This window comes from Salmo trutta, chromosome 3 (assembly GCF_901001165.1).
Source record: "Salmo trutta chromosome 3, fSalTru1.1, whole genome shotgun sequence".
In the NCBI taxonomy this organism is placed as follows: Eukaryota; Metazoa; Chordata; class Actinopteri; order Salmoniformes; family Salmonidae; genus Salmo; species Salmo trutta.
The window spans coordinates 72,198,303-72,213,628 of record NC_042959.1 but is presented as its reverse complement, the minus strand read 5'-3'; the positions used below and the strand labels follow the sequence as shown (position 1 = coordinate 72,213,628).

Sequence of the window (15,326 nt, the reverse complement as noted above, 5' to 3'; positions counted from 1 at the left end):
TTTTAGACATAAAACCTACGCTTACCCATTCCGCCAAGTCGGGTATTTAGCGTCCTTTGCTGGCAGACACAGTGGCATGATATGAGCATTGAAAGTGATTGGATGTTTGAGATGGATCAGGGCGATGTCATGGTCATAGTTTACATTGTCTACATTGTTGTAGTCAGAGTGAATATGGACTGAGGCGACCTCAAGAGGTGGAGACTGGGTAAGGGTTTCCACATTGTTGTGTCCAACATATACCTTTGGACAGGGTAAATTAGTCACACTTAAGATATACACTTAAACAGCAGTCAGACAGATATTTTTTCCATTGCATCATATCATATATCTAGCACAGAAACAGATGAGTCAAGTCAGAAAGATAACCCATGTTTCTGTTCATTAACACACACACCTCACCCTAAGAAACCGCCAGGGATATTGATCCAGGACATGTGCTGCAGTCATGATCCAGCAGTCCCCGATCACTATCCCTCCTCCTCTACCATTAGCACTCAGCAACACCTGCCAGGGGAAGGATCCAGCTGGAGCTGGCTTTCCCCCCAAAATCCTTCCAAATCCTGGGAGGTTCACTGTAGGACGACCACACACTATGGACAGAGAGACCCCTACTGGTCATCCAGGGACAGACTGACTGTAGATACACACAGGGAGAGAAAACAATACACAGTGCACACACACACACACACACACACACACACACACACACACACACACACACACACACACACACACACACACACACACACACACACACACGCGCGCGCAAGGGTGAAACTGTGAGTTACCTGGGATACATTGAGGAATCAGTGAGCTGTTCAGGCGGTCTTTCCACTTTCCGTCTGATGAGCATGTGAAGTTTCCTGATAAACATGCGTGTCAGAGATGGCATTACACGATACATGCATTATGCATTGAATAGTTGTAGTTGTTAAATTTACAAAAGATTAGAGACCTGCAGGTTGAAAACAGATGTCACTCTAGTGAAGAATATAAGGATGATTTTAGTCTCACCGTTATGTTCTTCAGGAAGACTGTAGAACGGATCATTGCAGTGGTACTGAATGACTGAGAGGTGCTGGTTCTGAGAGCCAGATATGAACGTCACCCCTCCATTCAGCATCGGTTCAGGTTCCCCACAGCCAATCACTGCAGAAGAAACTGGAACCCAAAACTCACACACAGACACACCCAGCAGCCTGGACACACAGAATATGGGGAAGCAGAGATTTGAGACTAAGTGTGTCTGATCATAAAAATATAATGTTGAGACATACTGTACAAAAAGTATTTTGATAACTGATTAGTCATGATCTCATAATTCATACGTCTGTTTAGTAATATTACGACAACTTGAATCCAAGCAGGGGAGACATGGAAAATTTGCCAGAAACAACAATAGAAACAACAACAGTAGACTCACCAGAGTGTTGAATAGACCCAGTCCATGACTGTGATTGGACAGGAGAGACTATGGTGAATGAACCTGCTGTGTAAGACCTGAAATCCTCACTCTGTATATCACAGCCTCTCAGCATTCCAGGTACTGTAGCGGACTGTTTGTTTGAGTGGGGAGTTTAACTAAAGAGTCTAAAAGTCATGTTAAAAAACGTCCCTGTTTGACTTGGCCCAGAAAGATATCGACAAACTAAGTAGATTGACAGAGTGGCGGAAACAAGAATAAAGGCAACAGAGACGGACAGATGAGATGAGAAAGATGAACAATGAAATGTATCTATAGAGCAGCAGTTGTCACAAAGTGCCACATCTTCAATATCAGCCTACTAGAAAGTGTGTGCCCTCCGGCCTGGAGGGAAGCTAAAGTCATTCTGCTACCTAAGAATAGTAAAGCCCCATTTACCGGCTCAAATAGCCAACCAATCAGCCTGTTGCCAAGATAGTAAACTTTTGGGATTTTTTGTTGTTGTTGACCAGATACAATGCTATTTTACAGTAATCAAATTGACAACAGACTTTCAGCACGCATATAGGGAAGGACATTCAACTAGCACAGCACTTACACAAATGACTGATGATTGGCAGAAACAAATGTATGATATAAAGATTGGAGGGGGCTGTTTTGTTAGACTTTAGCAGGGCTTTTGACATTATCGATCATAGTCTGCTGCTGGAAAAATGTATGGCTTATGGCTTTACAACCAAATCTGGTTTTAGGTAGCCTAGTGGTTAGAGCCAGTAGCCGAAAGGTTACCGAAAGTGTTACCACAGAGAGTGTTCTTTAATTGGAGCCTCTCCAACATAATCCAGGTAGAATAAGGAATTCCCTAGGGCAGCTACCTAGGTCCCTTTTTTCAATATTTACTAACTATATGCCACTGGCTTTGAGTAATTCAAGTATGTCTATGTTTGCGGATGACTCAACACTATACACGTCAGCTACTACAGCGACCGAAATGATTGCAACACTTAACAAAGAGCTGCAGTTAGTTTCAGAATGGGTGTCAAGGAATAAGTTAGTCCTAAATATATATAAAAAAACTGAAAGCATTATATTTGGGACAAATCATTCACTAAACCCTAAACCCCAACTAAATCTTGTAATGAATAATGTGCAAAGTTGAGGTGACTAAGCTGCTTGGAGTAACCCTGGATTACAAACTGTCATTGTCAAAACATATTGATACAATAGTATCTAAGATGGGGAGAAGTCTGTCCATAATAAAACGCTGCTCTGCCTTCTTAACAGCACTATCAACAAAGCAGGTCCTACGGGCCCTAGTTATGTCGCACCTGGACTACTGTTTAGTCGTGTGGTCAGGTGCCACAAAGAGGGACTTCCGAAAATTGCAATTGGCTCAGAACAGGGAAGCACGGCTGGCCCTTGGATGTACACAGACAGCTAACATTAATAATATGCATAATCTCGCCTGGCTCAAGGAGGTATTGACATGTTAAATGCACCGAGCTGTCTGTTTGAATTAATGGCACACAGCTCGGACACCCATGCATACATCACAAGACATGCCACCAGAGGTCTCTTCACAGTCCCCAAGTCCAGAACAGACCATGAGAGGCGCACAGTACTACATAGAGCCATGACTACATGAAACTCTATTCCACATCAAGTAACTCATTCAAGCAGTACATTTTGATTTAACAGATACAAATACACCTTATGGAACAGTTGGGACTGTGAAGAGACAAACACAGGCAAAGACACATACATACACACGTGATAACATACACACTATACACACACGTACACATGGATTTTGTGTTGTAGATAAGTGGTAGTAGAGTAGTGGCCTGAGGGCACATACTTAATGTGTTAAGAACTCTGTTGTGAATGTATTGTAATGTTTTTTAAATGGTATAACTGCCTTAATTTTGCTGGACCCCAGGAAGAGCAGATTTTAGCATGTAAATCTTGGTGGAGCAAACTCCCCCAATTTTTGGGGGATGCATGGCCAGCAAAGCCACTACACAACACTAAACAATACATGAATTGCACTATAAAAGTGACAAACGGTGCCCACAAACAGTTAGGGCCTACATAAAGCTGTCCCAACAGCAGAGCTTTCTTTTCAGCACCATGGAGTGAATCCTTACCACTGCTACACCTTGTCTGGCAGCGAAATAGTTCATTCAGCCTCATACACTGCCTTTAAAAAAAATATAGCCGATATGGCTGACTTGCTTAAACAAATGTGGTTTCTACTGACAATTGAGATGTACAAACTATGGCATAAGCGGACGACAAGCGGACAAGAGGCAATCCGTAATTTCGATTAAGACATTCATGAGCGAGCTAGGACGGACGTAGTCAATATAACTATTTGTTCAGCACTTTTGAAATGTACAGCGACAGAATTTAGAACATTGACCGTTCTTACACTTTCTCCATGTATAAAAAGTCAGAACCGTAGGCTACATGTGCAACACCAAGTCAGGACAGTAGGCTACGTTATGAGGGGGAAAGGGACCAAATTATTAGGATGAGGCACATGGGCTACTAACAGCTTACTACACAACATATACTTAGTATTAAATTCTTAGCTACAGTATGCATACAGTGCCTTCGGAAAAGTATTCAGACCACTTGACTTTTTCCACATTTTGTTATGTTACAGCCTTATTTTAAATTGAAAAAATATAATACATCTCCCTCATCAATCTACACACAATACCCCATAATGATGAAGCAAAAACTGTTTTTTAGAAATTGTTGCTAATTTATATTAAAAAGAAAATGGAAATATCACATTTACATAAGTAATCAGACCCTTTACTCAGTACTTTGTTGAAGCACCTTTAGCAGCGATGACAGCATCGTGTCTTCTTGGGTATGATGCAACAAGCTTGGAGAGTTTCTCCCATTCTTCTCTGCAGATCCTCTCAAGCTCTGTCAGATGGGATGGGGAACATCGCTGCACAGCTATTTGATTTGATTTGATTTCAGGTCTCTCCAGAGATGTTCGATCAGGTTCAAGTCCAGGCTCTGACTGGGCCACTCAAGGACATTCAGAGACTTGCCCCGAAGCCACTCCTGCGTTGGCTTGACTGTGTGCTGTCATGACTCCGGTGAGGATCCGAAGGATCAGGTTAGTGGGTCTGTTCTACAGTGCCCTCTCTCTCCCACAGAGGGGGAGATTTAGAACCAGGAACAGATATAGCCCTTGGTTCTCTCCAGACCTGACTGCCGTTAACCAACACAAAAACATCCTGTGGCGTTCTGCATTAGCATCGAACAGCCCCCGTGATATGCATCTTTTCAGGGAAGTTAGAAACCAATATACACAGGCAGTTAGAAAAGCCAAGGCTAGCTTTTCAAGCAGAAATTTGCTTCATGCAACACAAACTCAAAAACGTTCTGGGACACTGTAAAGTCCATGGAGAATAAGAGCACCTCCTCCCAGCTGCCCACTGCACTGAGGATAGGAAACTCTGTCACCTCTGATAAATCCACTATAATTGAGAATTTCAATAAGCATTTTTCTATGGCTGGCCATGCTTTCCACCTGGCTACCCCTACCGCAGTCAACAGCACTGCACCCCCCACAGCTACTCGCCCAAGCCTTTCCCATTTCTCCTTCTCCCAAATCCAGTCAGCTGATGTTCTGAAAGAGCTGCAAAATCTGGACCCCTACAAATCAGCCGGGATAGACAATCTGGACCCTTTCTTTCTAAAATTATCTGCCGAAATGGTTGCAACCCCTATTACTAGCCTGTTCAACCTCTCGTTCGTGTCGTCTGAGATTCCAAAAGATTGGAAAGCAGCTGCTGTCATCCCCCTCTTCAAAGGAGGGGACACTCTTGACCCAAACTGCTACAGACCTATATCTATCCTACCCTGCCTTTCTAAGGTCTTCGAAAGCCAAGTTAACAAACAGATTACTGACCATTTCGAATCCCACCGCACCTTCTCCGCTATGCAATCTGGTTTCAGAGCTGGTCATGGGTGCACCTCAGCCACGCTCAAGGTCCTAAATGATATCGTAACCACCATCGATAAGAAACAATACTGTGCTGCCGTATTCATTGACCTGGCCAAGGCTTTCGACTCTGTCAATCACCACATCCTCATCGGCAGACTCAATAGCCTTGGTTTCTCAAATGATTGCCTCGCCTGGTTCACCAACTACTTCTCTGATAGAGTTCAGTGTGTCAAATCAGAGGGCCTGTTGTCCGGGCCTCTGGTAGTCTCTATGGGGGTGCCACAGGGTTAAATTCTTGGGCCAACTCTTTTCTCTGTATACATCAATGATGTCGTTCTTGCTGCTGGTGAGTCTCTGATCCACCTCTACACAGACGACACCATTCTGTATACTTCTGGCCCTTCTTTGGACACTGTGTTAACAACCCTCCAGACGAGCTTCAATGCCATACAACTCTCCTTCCGTGGCCTTCAACTGCTCTTAAATAAAAGTAAAACCAAATGCATGCTCTTCAACTGATCGCTGCCTGCACCTGCCCACCCGTCCAGCATCACTACTCTGGACGGTTCTGACCTAGAATATGTGGACAACTACAAATACCTAGGTGTCTGGTTAGACTGTAAGCTCTCCTTCCAGACTCACATCAAACATCTCCAATCCAAAGTTAAATGTAGAATTTGCTTCCTATTTAGCAACAAAGCATCCTTCACTCATGCTGCCAAACATACCCTCGTAAAACTGACCATACTACCGATCCTCGACTTCGGCGATGTCATTTACAAAATAGCCTCCAATACCCTACTCAATAAACTGGATGCAGTCTATCACAGTGCCATCCGTTTTGTCACCGAAGCCCCATATACTACCCACCACTGCGACCTGTACGCTCTCTTTGGCTGGCCCTCGCTTCATACTCGTCACCAAACCCACTGGCTCCAGGTCATCTACAAGACCCTGCTAGGTAAAGTCCCCCCTTATCTCCGCTCACTGGTCACCATAGCAGCACCCACCTGTAGCACGCGCTCCAGCAGGTATATCTCTCTGGTCACCCCCAAAGCCAATTCCTCCTTTGGCCGTCTCTCCTTCCAGTTCTCTGCTGCCAATGACTGGAACGAACTACAAAAATCTCTGAAACTGGAAACACTTATCTCCCTCACTAGCTTTAAGCACCAGCTGTCAGAGTAGCTCACAGATCACTGCACCTGTACATAGCCCATCTATAATTTAGCCCATACAACTACCTCTTCCCGAACTGTATTTATTTATTTTGCTCCTTTGCACCCCATTATTTATATTTCTACTTTGCACTTTCTTCCACTGCAAATCTACCATTCCAGTGTTTTACTTGCTATATTGTATTTACTTTGCCACCATGGCCTTTTTTGCCTTTAGCTCCCTTATCTCACCTCATTTGCTCACATTGTATATAGACTTATTTTTCTACTGTATTATTGACTGTATGTTTGTTTTACTCCATGTGTAACTCTGTGTTGTTGTATGTGTCGAACTTCTTTGGCCAGGTCGCAATTGTAAATGAGAACTTGTTCTCAACTTGCCTATCTGGTTAAATAAAAGGTGAAAAAAAAAGAAAAAAAAAATCCCCCGCACATCCCGCAAATGCAGAGGTGTTGCTAACATTTACGATAGCAAATTTCAATTTACAAAATAAAAAATGACTGCATTTTCATCTTTCCAGCTTCTAGTCATGACATCTATGCAGCCTACTCAATCACTTTTTATAGCTACTGTTAGCGTTCCTCACTGAGTTCCCTGAATTAATATCGGACCTTGTAGTCATGGCAGATAATATTCACATTTTTGGTGACTTTAACGTTGACATGGAAAAATCCACAGACTCACTCAAAAAGGCTTTTGGAGCCATCATCAACTCAGTGGGTTTTGTCCAACATGTCTCCAGATCTACTCACTGCCACAGTCATACTATGGACCTAGCTTTGTCCCGTGGAATAAATATTGTGGATCTTAATGTTTTTCCTCATAATCCTGGACTATCGGACCACCAATTTATTACGTTTGCAATCGCTACAAATAATCTGCTTAGACAACAACCAAGGATCATCAAAAGCTGTGCTATAAATTCTCGGACAACCCAAAGATTCCTAGATGCCCTTCCAGACTCCCTCCACCTACCCAAGGACGTCGGAGTACAAAAATCGGTTAACCACCTGAGGAACTAAATTTAACCTTGCGTAATACCCTAGATGCAGTCGCACCACTAAAAACAAAGAACATTTGTTGTAAGAAACTAGCTCTCTGGTATACAGAAAATACCGAACCCTGAAGCAAGCTTCCAGAAAATGTGAAGGTAAATGGCGCTACACCAAACTGGAAGTCTTCTGACTAGCTTGGAAAGACAGTACCGTGCAGTATCGAAGAGCCCTCACTGCTGCTCGATCATCCTATTTTTCCAACTTAATTGAGGAGAATATGAACAATCCTACATTTCTTTTTGATACTGTCGCAAAGCTAACTAACAAGCATTCCCCAAGAGAGGATGGCTTTCACTTCAGCAGTGATAAATTCCTGAACTTCTTTGATGAAAAGATCATGATCATTCTGTGTATTTCTCCAAAGCTCAGTTGTCCTGTGTCTGCACAACACTTCCAGGACCTAGGATCAAGGGAGACACTCAAGTTTTTTTATCCTATATCTCTTGACACATTCATGAAAATAGTAATGGCCTCTAAACCTTCAAGCTGCATACTGGACCCTATTCCAACTAAACTACTGAAAGAGCTGTTTCCTGTGCTTGGCCCTCCTATGTTGAACATAATAAATGGCTCCCTATCCACCGGATGTGTATCAAACTCACTAAAAGTGGCAGTAATAAAGCCTCTCTTGAAAAAAGCCAAATCTTGACCGAGAAAATATAAAAAACTATCGGCCTATCGAATCTCCCATTCCTCTCCAAAATTTGGGAAAAAGCTGTTGCGCAGCAACTCACTGTCTTCCTGAAGACAAACTATGTATACGAAACGCTTCAGAGACTGCACTGCACTCGTGAAGGACTGCACTCATCTGTGGATGGTTTGTCCTCTGACAAATCAACTGTAAGTTTTAGTGTTCCTCAAGGTTCTGTTTTAGGACCACTATTGTTTTCACTATATATTTTACCTCTTGTTGATGTAATTCGGAAACATAATGTTAACTTTCACTGCTTTGCGGACAATACACAGCTGTACATTTCGATGAAACACGGTGAAGCCCCAAAATTGTCCTCCCTGGAAGCATGTGTTTCAGACATAAGGAAGTGGATGGCGGCAAATCTTTTTGTTTTAAACTCGGACAAAACAGTGATGCTAGTTCTAGTCCCAAGAAACAATTCATCTTCATGGTTGTACAGTCGTCTCAAATTAAAATGTGAAGGACCTCGTCGTTACTCTGGACCCTGATCTCTCTTTTGACTAACATATCAAGACTATTTCAAGGACAGCTTTTTTCCATCTTCATAACATTGCAAAATCAGAAACTTTCTGTCCAGAAATTATGCAGAAAGGTTAATGCATTCTTTTGTCACTTCTAGATTAGACTACCTCAATGCTCTACTTTCTGGCTACCTGGATAAAGCACTAAATAAACTTCAGTTAGTGCTAAACACGGCTGCTAGAATCTTGACTAGAACCAAAAAATGTGATTATATTACTCCCGTGCTAGCCCCTCTACACTGACTTCCTGTTAAGGCTAGGGCTGATTTCAAGGTTTTACTGCTAACTTACAAAGCTTTGCATGGACCTGCTACTACCTATCGCTCCGATTTGGTCCTGCCATACATACCTACATGAATGTTACGGTCACAAGACACAGGCCTCCCTATTGTCCCTAGAATTTCTAAGCAAACAGCTGGAGGCAGGGCTTTCTCCTATAGAGCTCAATATTTGTGGAATGTTCTGCCTATCCATGTGAGAGATGCAGACTCGGTCTCAACCTTTAAGTCTTTATTGAAAACTGTTCTCTTGTTGGTCATATGATTGAGTGTAGTCTGGCCCAGGGGTTTGAAGGTGAACGGAAAGGCACTGGAGCAATGAGCCGCCCTTGCTGTCTGTGCCTGGCCGGTTCCCCTCTCTCCACCGAGATTCTCTGCCTCTAACCCTATTATGGGGGCTGAGTCACTGGCTTACTGGTGCTTTTCCATCGGAGTGGTGCGTCACTTGAGTGGGTTGAGTCACTGACGTGATCTTCCTGTTGGGATTTCGCGCCACCCTCGGGTTCGTGCTGTGGGGGAGATCTTCGTGGGCTGAGTATAACTCAGCCTTGTCTCAGGGTAGTAAGTTGGTGGTTGAAGATATCCCTCTAGTGGTGTGGGGGCCGTGCTTTGGCAAAGTGGGTGGGGTTATATCCTGCCTGGTTGGCCCTGTCCGGGGGTATCGTCGGACAGGGCCACAGTGTCTCCTGACCCCTCCTGTCTCAGCCTCCAGTATTTATGCTGCAATAGTTTATGTGTCGGGGGGCTAGGGTCAGTATGTTATGTTTGGAGTATTTCTCCTGTCTTATCAAATCAAATTTATTTGTCACATACACATGGTTAGCAGGTGTTAATGCAAGTGTAGCGAAATGCTTGTGCTTCTAGTTCCGACCATGCAGTAATATCTAACAAGTAATATAACCTAACAATTTCCCAACAACTACCTTATACACACAAGCGTAAAGGAATGAATACGAATATGTACATAAAAATATATGAATGAGTGATGGCCGAACGGCGTAGGCAAGATGCAGTAGATGGTATAGAGTACAGTATATACATATGAGATGAGCAATGCAGGGTATGAAAACATTATATGAAGTGACATTGTTTAAAGTGGCTGGTGATACATTACATCAAGATGGCAAGATGCAGTAGATGGTATAGCGTACAGTATATACATATGAGATGAGTAATGTAGGGTAAGTAAACATTATATCATATAAAGTGGCTAGTGATAAATTGATTACATAAATGTTTCCATTATTAAAGTGGGTGGAGTTGAGTCAGTATGTTGGCAGCAGCCACTCAATGTTAGTGATGGCTATTTAACAGTCTGATGGCCTTGAGATAGAAGCTGTTTTTCAGTCTCTCGGTCCCTGCTTTGATGCACCTGTACTGACCTTGCCTTCTGGATGATAGCGGGGTGAACAGGCAGTGGCTCGGGTGGTTGTTGTCCTTGATGATCTTTTTGGCCTTCCTGTGACATCGGGTGGTGTAGGTGTCCTGGAGGGCAGGTAGTTTGCCCCCGGTGATGCGTTGTGCAGACCTCACTACCCTCTGGAGAGCCTTCCGGTTATGAGCGGAGCAGCTGCCATACCAGGCGGTGATACAGCCCGACAGGATGCTCTTGATTGTGCATCTGTAAACGTTTGTGAGTGTTTTTGGTGACAAGCCGAATTTCTTCAGCCTCCTGAGGTTGAAGAGGCGCTGCTGCGCCTTCTTCACCACGCTGTCTGTGTGGGTGGACCATTTCAGTTTGTCCGTGATGTGTGCGCCGAGGAACTTAAAACTCTCCACCCTCTCCACTACTGTCCTGTCAATGTAGATAGGGGCTGCTCCCTCTGCTGTTTCCTGAAGTCCACAATCATCTCCTTTGTTTTGTTGACATTGAGTGTGAGGTTATTTTCCTGACACCACACTCCGAGGGCCCTCACCTCCTCCCTGTAGGCCGTCTCGTCGTTGTTGGTAATCAAGCCTACCACTGTAGTGTCGTTTGCAAACTTGATGATTGAGTTGGAGGCGTGCATGGCCACGCAGTCATGGGTGAACAGGGAGTACAGGAGAGGGCTGAGAACGCACCCTTGTGGGGACCCAGTATTGAGGATCAGCGGGGTGGAGATGTTGTTACCTACCTTCACCACCTGGGGGCGGCCCATCAGGAAGTCCAGGACCCAGTTGCACAGGGCGGGGTCGAGACCCAGGATCTCAAGCTTAATGGCGAGTTTGGAGGGTACTATGGTGTTAAATGCTGAGCTGTAATCGATGAACAGCATTCTTACATAGGTATTCCTCTTGTCCAGATGGGCAGTGTGCAGTGTGATGGCGAATGCGTCGTCTGTGGACCTATTGTGGCGGTAAGCAAATTGGAGTGGGTCTAGTGTGTCAGGTAGGGTGGAGGTGATATGGTCCTTGAGTAGTCTCTCAAAGCACTTCATGATGACGGAAGTGAGTGCTACAGAGCGGTAGTCATTTAGCTCAGTTACCTTAGCTTTCTTGGGAACAGGAACAATCCGTTGTTATCCGTTGTCCTGCGTGAATTTAAGTATGCTTTCTCTAATTCTCTCTCTCCCCCTCTCCCTCTCCCTCCCCTCCCGGAGAACCTGAGCCCTGGGATCACGCCTCAGGACAACCTGGCCTGATGACTCCTTGCTGTCCCCAGTCCACCTGGTCGTGCTGCTGTTCCAGTTTCAACCTGTTGCACAATCTACAACCACTGTGATTATTATTATTATTTGACCCTGCTGGTCATCTATGAACATCTTGGCCATGTACTGTTATAATCTCAACCCAGCACAGCCAGAAGAGGACTGGCCACCCCTCAGAGCCTGGTTCCTCTCTAGATTTATTCCTAGGTTCCTGCCTGTCACAAGAATTTTCAATCCCAATGATAATAACTAACAATTATTAAAGCTTTGACTAAGTCCCGAGGTTTGTAAGACCCTGGGTTTAATAATAATTTGGCAAAGACTCAGCTTAATCAAAAGGTTCGTACAGTTAATTCACGAGAACGTTCTAAAGTCCAAATACAAAGGACATGTCATTTTATAACTCCCTACTTACGCACATACCTACACACAAACAGTAGATAAAAACAGTAGATAGCCTACGCACAGACATACACACGAACAGTAGGTAGGATGTATCCTTCTCCATAGTTCTCACCACTGTTTATCACTACCAAGCTGGCAGTTCCATCCCCCCGAGTTTAGAGGGACCTTGACGCGACTCCCTTTCCTGCCGTAAGTTTCTCACAGTTCTAACCAGGTCAGGTCATGAATAGTTGAATTGTTCTCTGTGTTTTCTTAAGACACACACACACATTTCTCTCCCTTACTGGTCTCGACCAAACCTTATTGGACTTAAGTTTATCACTTTTATTCATTATATATGTTACACAATGTCATAATTACATTTCAGGGTGGAATTGTTTAGTCATTACCTTTAAGCATATAAATTCCCTTATCACTGCCTTTCCAGGGAGTTTTTTCTAGCCACTGTGCTTCGACATCTGCATTGCTTGCTGTTTGGTGTTTTAGGCTGCGTTTCTGTATAGCACTTTGTGACATCGGCTGATGTAAAAAGGGCTTTATAAATACATTTGATTGATTGATTGATTGATTCCTTCCAAACCACTCATTGTTGAATTTGCAATTTCCAACTTATTGTGTAATGTTTATGTCCAATGGCCGATGAGCACCGATACGTTTTATCTATAATTTATCTTCATATGACAAGGATTGAAAAGGATTTGCCAGTAGATTGTCGACATGATTCATGATGATGACTGCTTGTCTAGCTTGCAAGCTAAGATTTTGAAAGAATGATGACATCATCAGTCCAATCAAAGCTACGGTAGATATATCGTGATTTGACGTCATTTTATCTTTGGCCATTGACCTTGAGCCTTCTTGGCTGGGCACTTCTAATGTAACTCTATGGCAGCACCCAAGGGGCTTGAATTTTCAAGATCTCCATGTAGATTTTGCGGTTACATAGTGTCCCCATGAGTGACACAATACTGAGCCAATCACGGCGCAACTAGAGAACATTACCAACCCATCGTATTTTCCGCTGGCTGCCTCACCACCACAGAAAGCACTGTGTTAGGCTGAAACACCTGCATTTTGGAGCTGCCTTACTCAAGAAAGCAAAAAACAGACCATGTTTGTATGCAGCTTTATTAACTCAATTATTCTTATTTTTACATTGTTTAGAAACTGATATGTGACACGTCTTAATGCCAAAATAATAAAATAGATGGTGCCAGTGAAGAAGGCAGACGTTTTACGTGCCCCCAACCGATTGTGTTTTTTTGTTTGTTTATCTGCGTTGTTTGTAACATGTTTTTTACTCTTTTTGTACATAATGTTGCCGTTACCATCTCTTATGATCGAAAATAACTTCTAGACATCAGGACTGCGATTACTCACCACGGACTAGCAGAATCCTTTTTCTTCTTTCACGACTCTGACGAGCCCGAGGCGGAGGATATACAGCTCCCTCGGGAACAGGTCCCAACCCCAGTGATCTGCGTGAAGAGGAGGTGGAGAAAGAGAGGCCGGAGAGCGGGCTGCCTTCTGAGAAGTCGGAGGCTATCGAATAAACCCCCACTTCCCTCAATTCTGCTAGCAAACATGCAATCTTTGGACAAAAAAATGGACGAGTTACTGGGATGATTAAACTACCAACAGGACATTAAAAACTGTAACATCTTATGCTTCACGGAGTCGTGGCTGAACGACGACAATATCAACATACAGCTGGCTGGTTATACGATGTACTGGCAGGATAGAACAGTGGCGTCTGGTAGGTTCCGTGTGGCTCAGTTGGTAGAGCATGGTGTTTGCAACACCAGGGTTGTGGGTTCGATTCCCATGGGGGACCAGTATGGGAAAAAATAAATAATAATAAATGTATGAAATGTATGTATTCACTAATATAAGTCGCTCTGGATAAGAGCGTCTGCTAAATAACTAAAATGGTAGGACAAAGGGCGGCGGTCTATGTATTTTTGTAAACAACAGCTGGTGCACGATATCTAAGGAAGTCTCGAGCTATTACCCGCCTGAGGTAGAGTTTCTCATGATAAGCTGCAGACCACACTACCTACCGAAAGAGTTTTCATCTGTATTCTTTGTAGCTGTTTACATACCACCACAGTCAGAGGCTGGCACTAAGATAGCATTGAATGAGCTGTATTCTGCCATAAGCAAACAAGAACATGCTCACCCAGATGCGGCGCTCCTAGTAGCTGGGGCCTTTAATGCAGAGAAACTTAAATCGGTTTTACCAAATTTCTATCAGCATGTTAAATGTGCATCTAGAGGGAAAATAACTCAAGACCACCTATACTTCACACACAGAGATGCAACCAAAGCTCTCCCTCACCCTCCTTTTGGCTAATCTGACCATAATTCCATACTCCTGATTCCTGCTTACAAGCAAAAATTAAAGCAAGAAGCACCAATGACTAGATCAATAAAAAAAAGTGGTCAGATGAAGCAGATGCTAAGCTACAGGACTGTTTTGCTAGCATAGACTGGAATATGTTCCAGGATTCCTCCAATGGCATTGACGAGTACACCAGATCTGTCATTGGCTTCATCAATAAGTGCATCGATGACATTGTCCCCACAGTGACCGTACGTACATACTCCAACCAGAAGTCATGGATTACAGGCAGAATCTGCACTGAGTTAAAGGCTATTACCTACATGTACATACTACCTCAACTAACTGGTGCCCCCACACATTGACTCTGTACCGGCACCCCCCTGTATACAGTATATTGTTATTTTTTTACTGCTGCTCTTTAATTACTTGTTACTTTTATCTCTTATTCTTATCCGTATTTTTTGAAACGGCACTGTTGGTTAGGGGCTTGTAAGTTAGCATTTCACTGTAAGGTCTACACCTGTTGCATTTGGCGCATGTGACTAATAACATTTGATTTGATTTGAAAACAGGCTACCAAAAAAAGCTAGACAGGAAGGGCTCAAAACAGCCCTGAATGACGGGTCGCCACTGCAAATACAAATACAAATACAGAAACGGAGCCTAAAACCACAGAGAGTGAGCAATGCAGACGTAGAGGCACAGTAGAAATGGGGGAGGAGGAGAGAAAATAGGTTATCAACGTTTAATTGAGAGTTTGATTGAAGACAAACATTCAGACGAGTTTTATAAATCATATTTTTATTTGGGTTTGTCAATCAGGGTTA

At 43.5% G+C, this 15,326-nt stretch overlaps 1 protein-coding gene across 1 annotated transcript in view; it reads right to left on the bottom strand.

The window, feature by feature from the left end:
- The window catches only part of LOC115165969 (complement C1s-B subcomponent), a 40,295-nt gene that overhangs the window by 11,149 nt on the left and 13,820 nt on the right, over nucleotides 1–15,326 (bottom strand). Inside the window, exons 12-16 of the mRNA XM_029719534.1 lie at nucleotides 1,427–1,512; nucleotides 1,018–1,202; nucleotides 792–866; nucleotides 403–593; nucleotides 26–243 (exon numbers count right to left, since the gene is read on the bottom strand). Of these exons, the coding sequence (XP_029575394.1) occupies nucleotides 26–243; nucleotides 403–593; nucleotides 792–866; nucleotides 1,018–1,202; nucleotides 1,427–1,512 (755 nt within the window). The remainder of the gene's footprint in view (nucleotides 1–25; nucleotides 244–402; nucleotides 594–791; nucleotides 867–1,017; nucleotides 1,203–1,426; nucleotides 1,513–15,326) is intronic.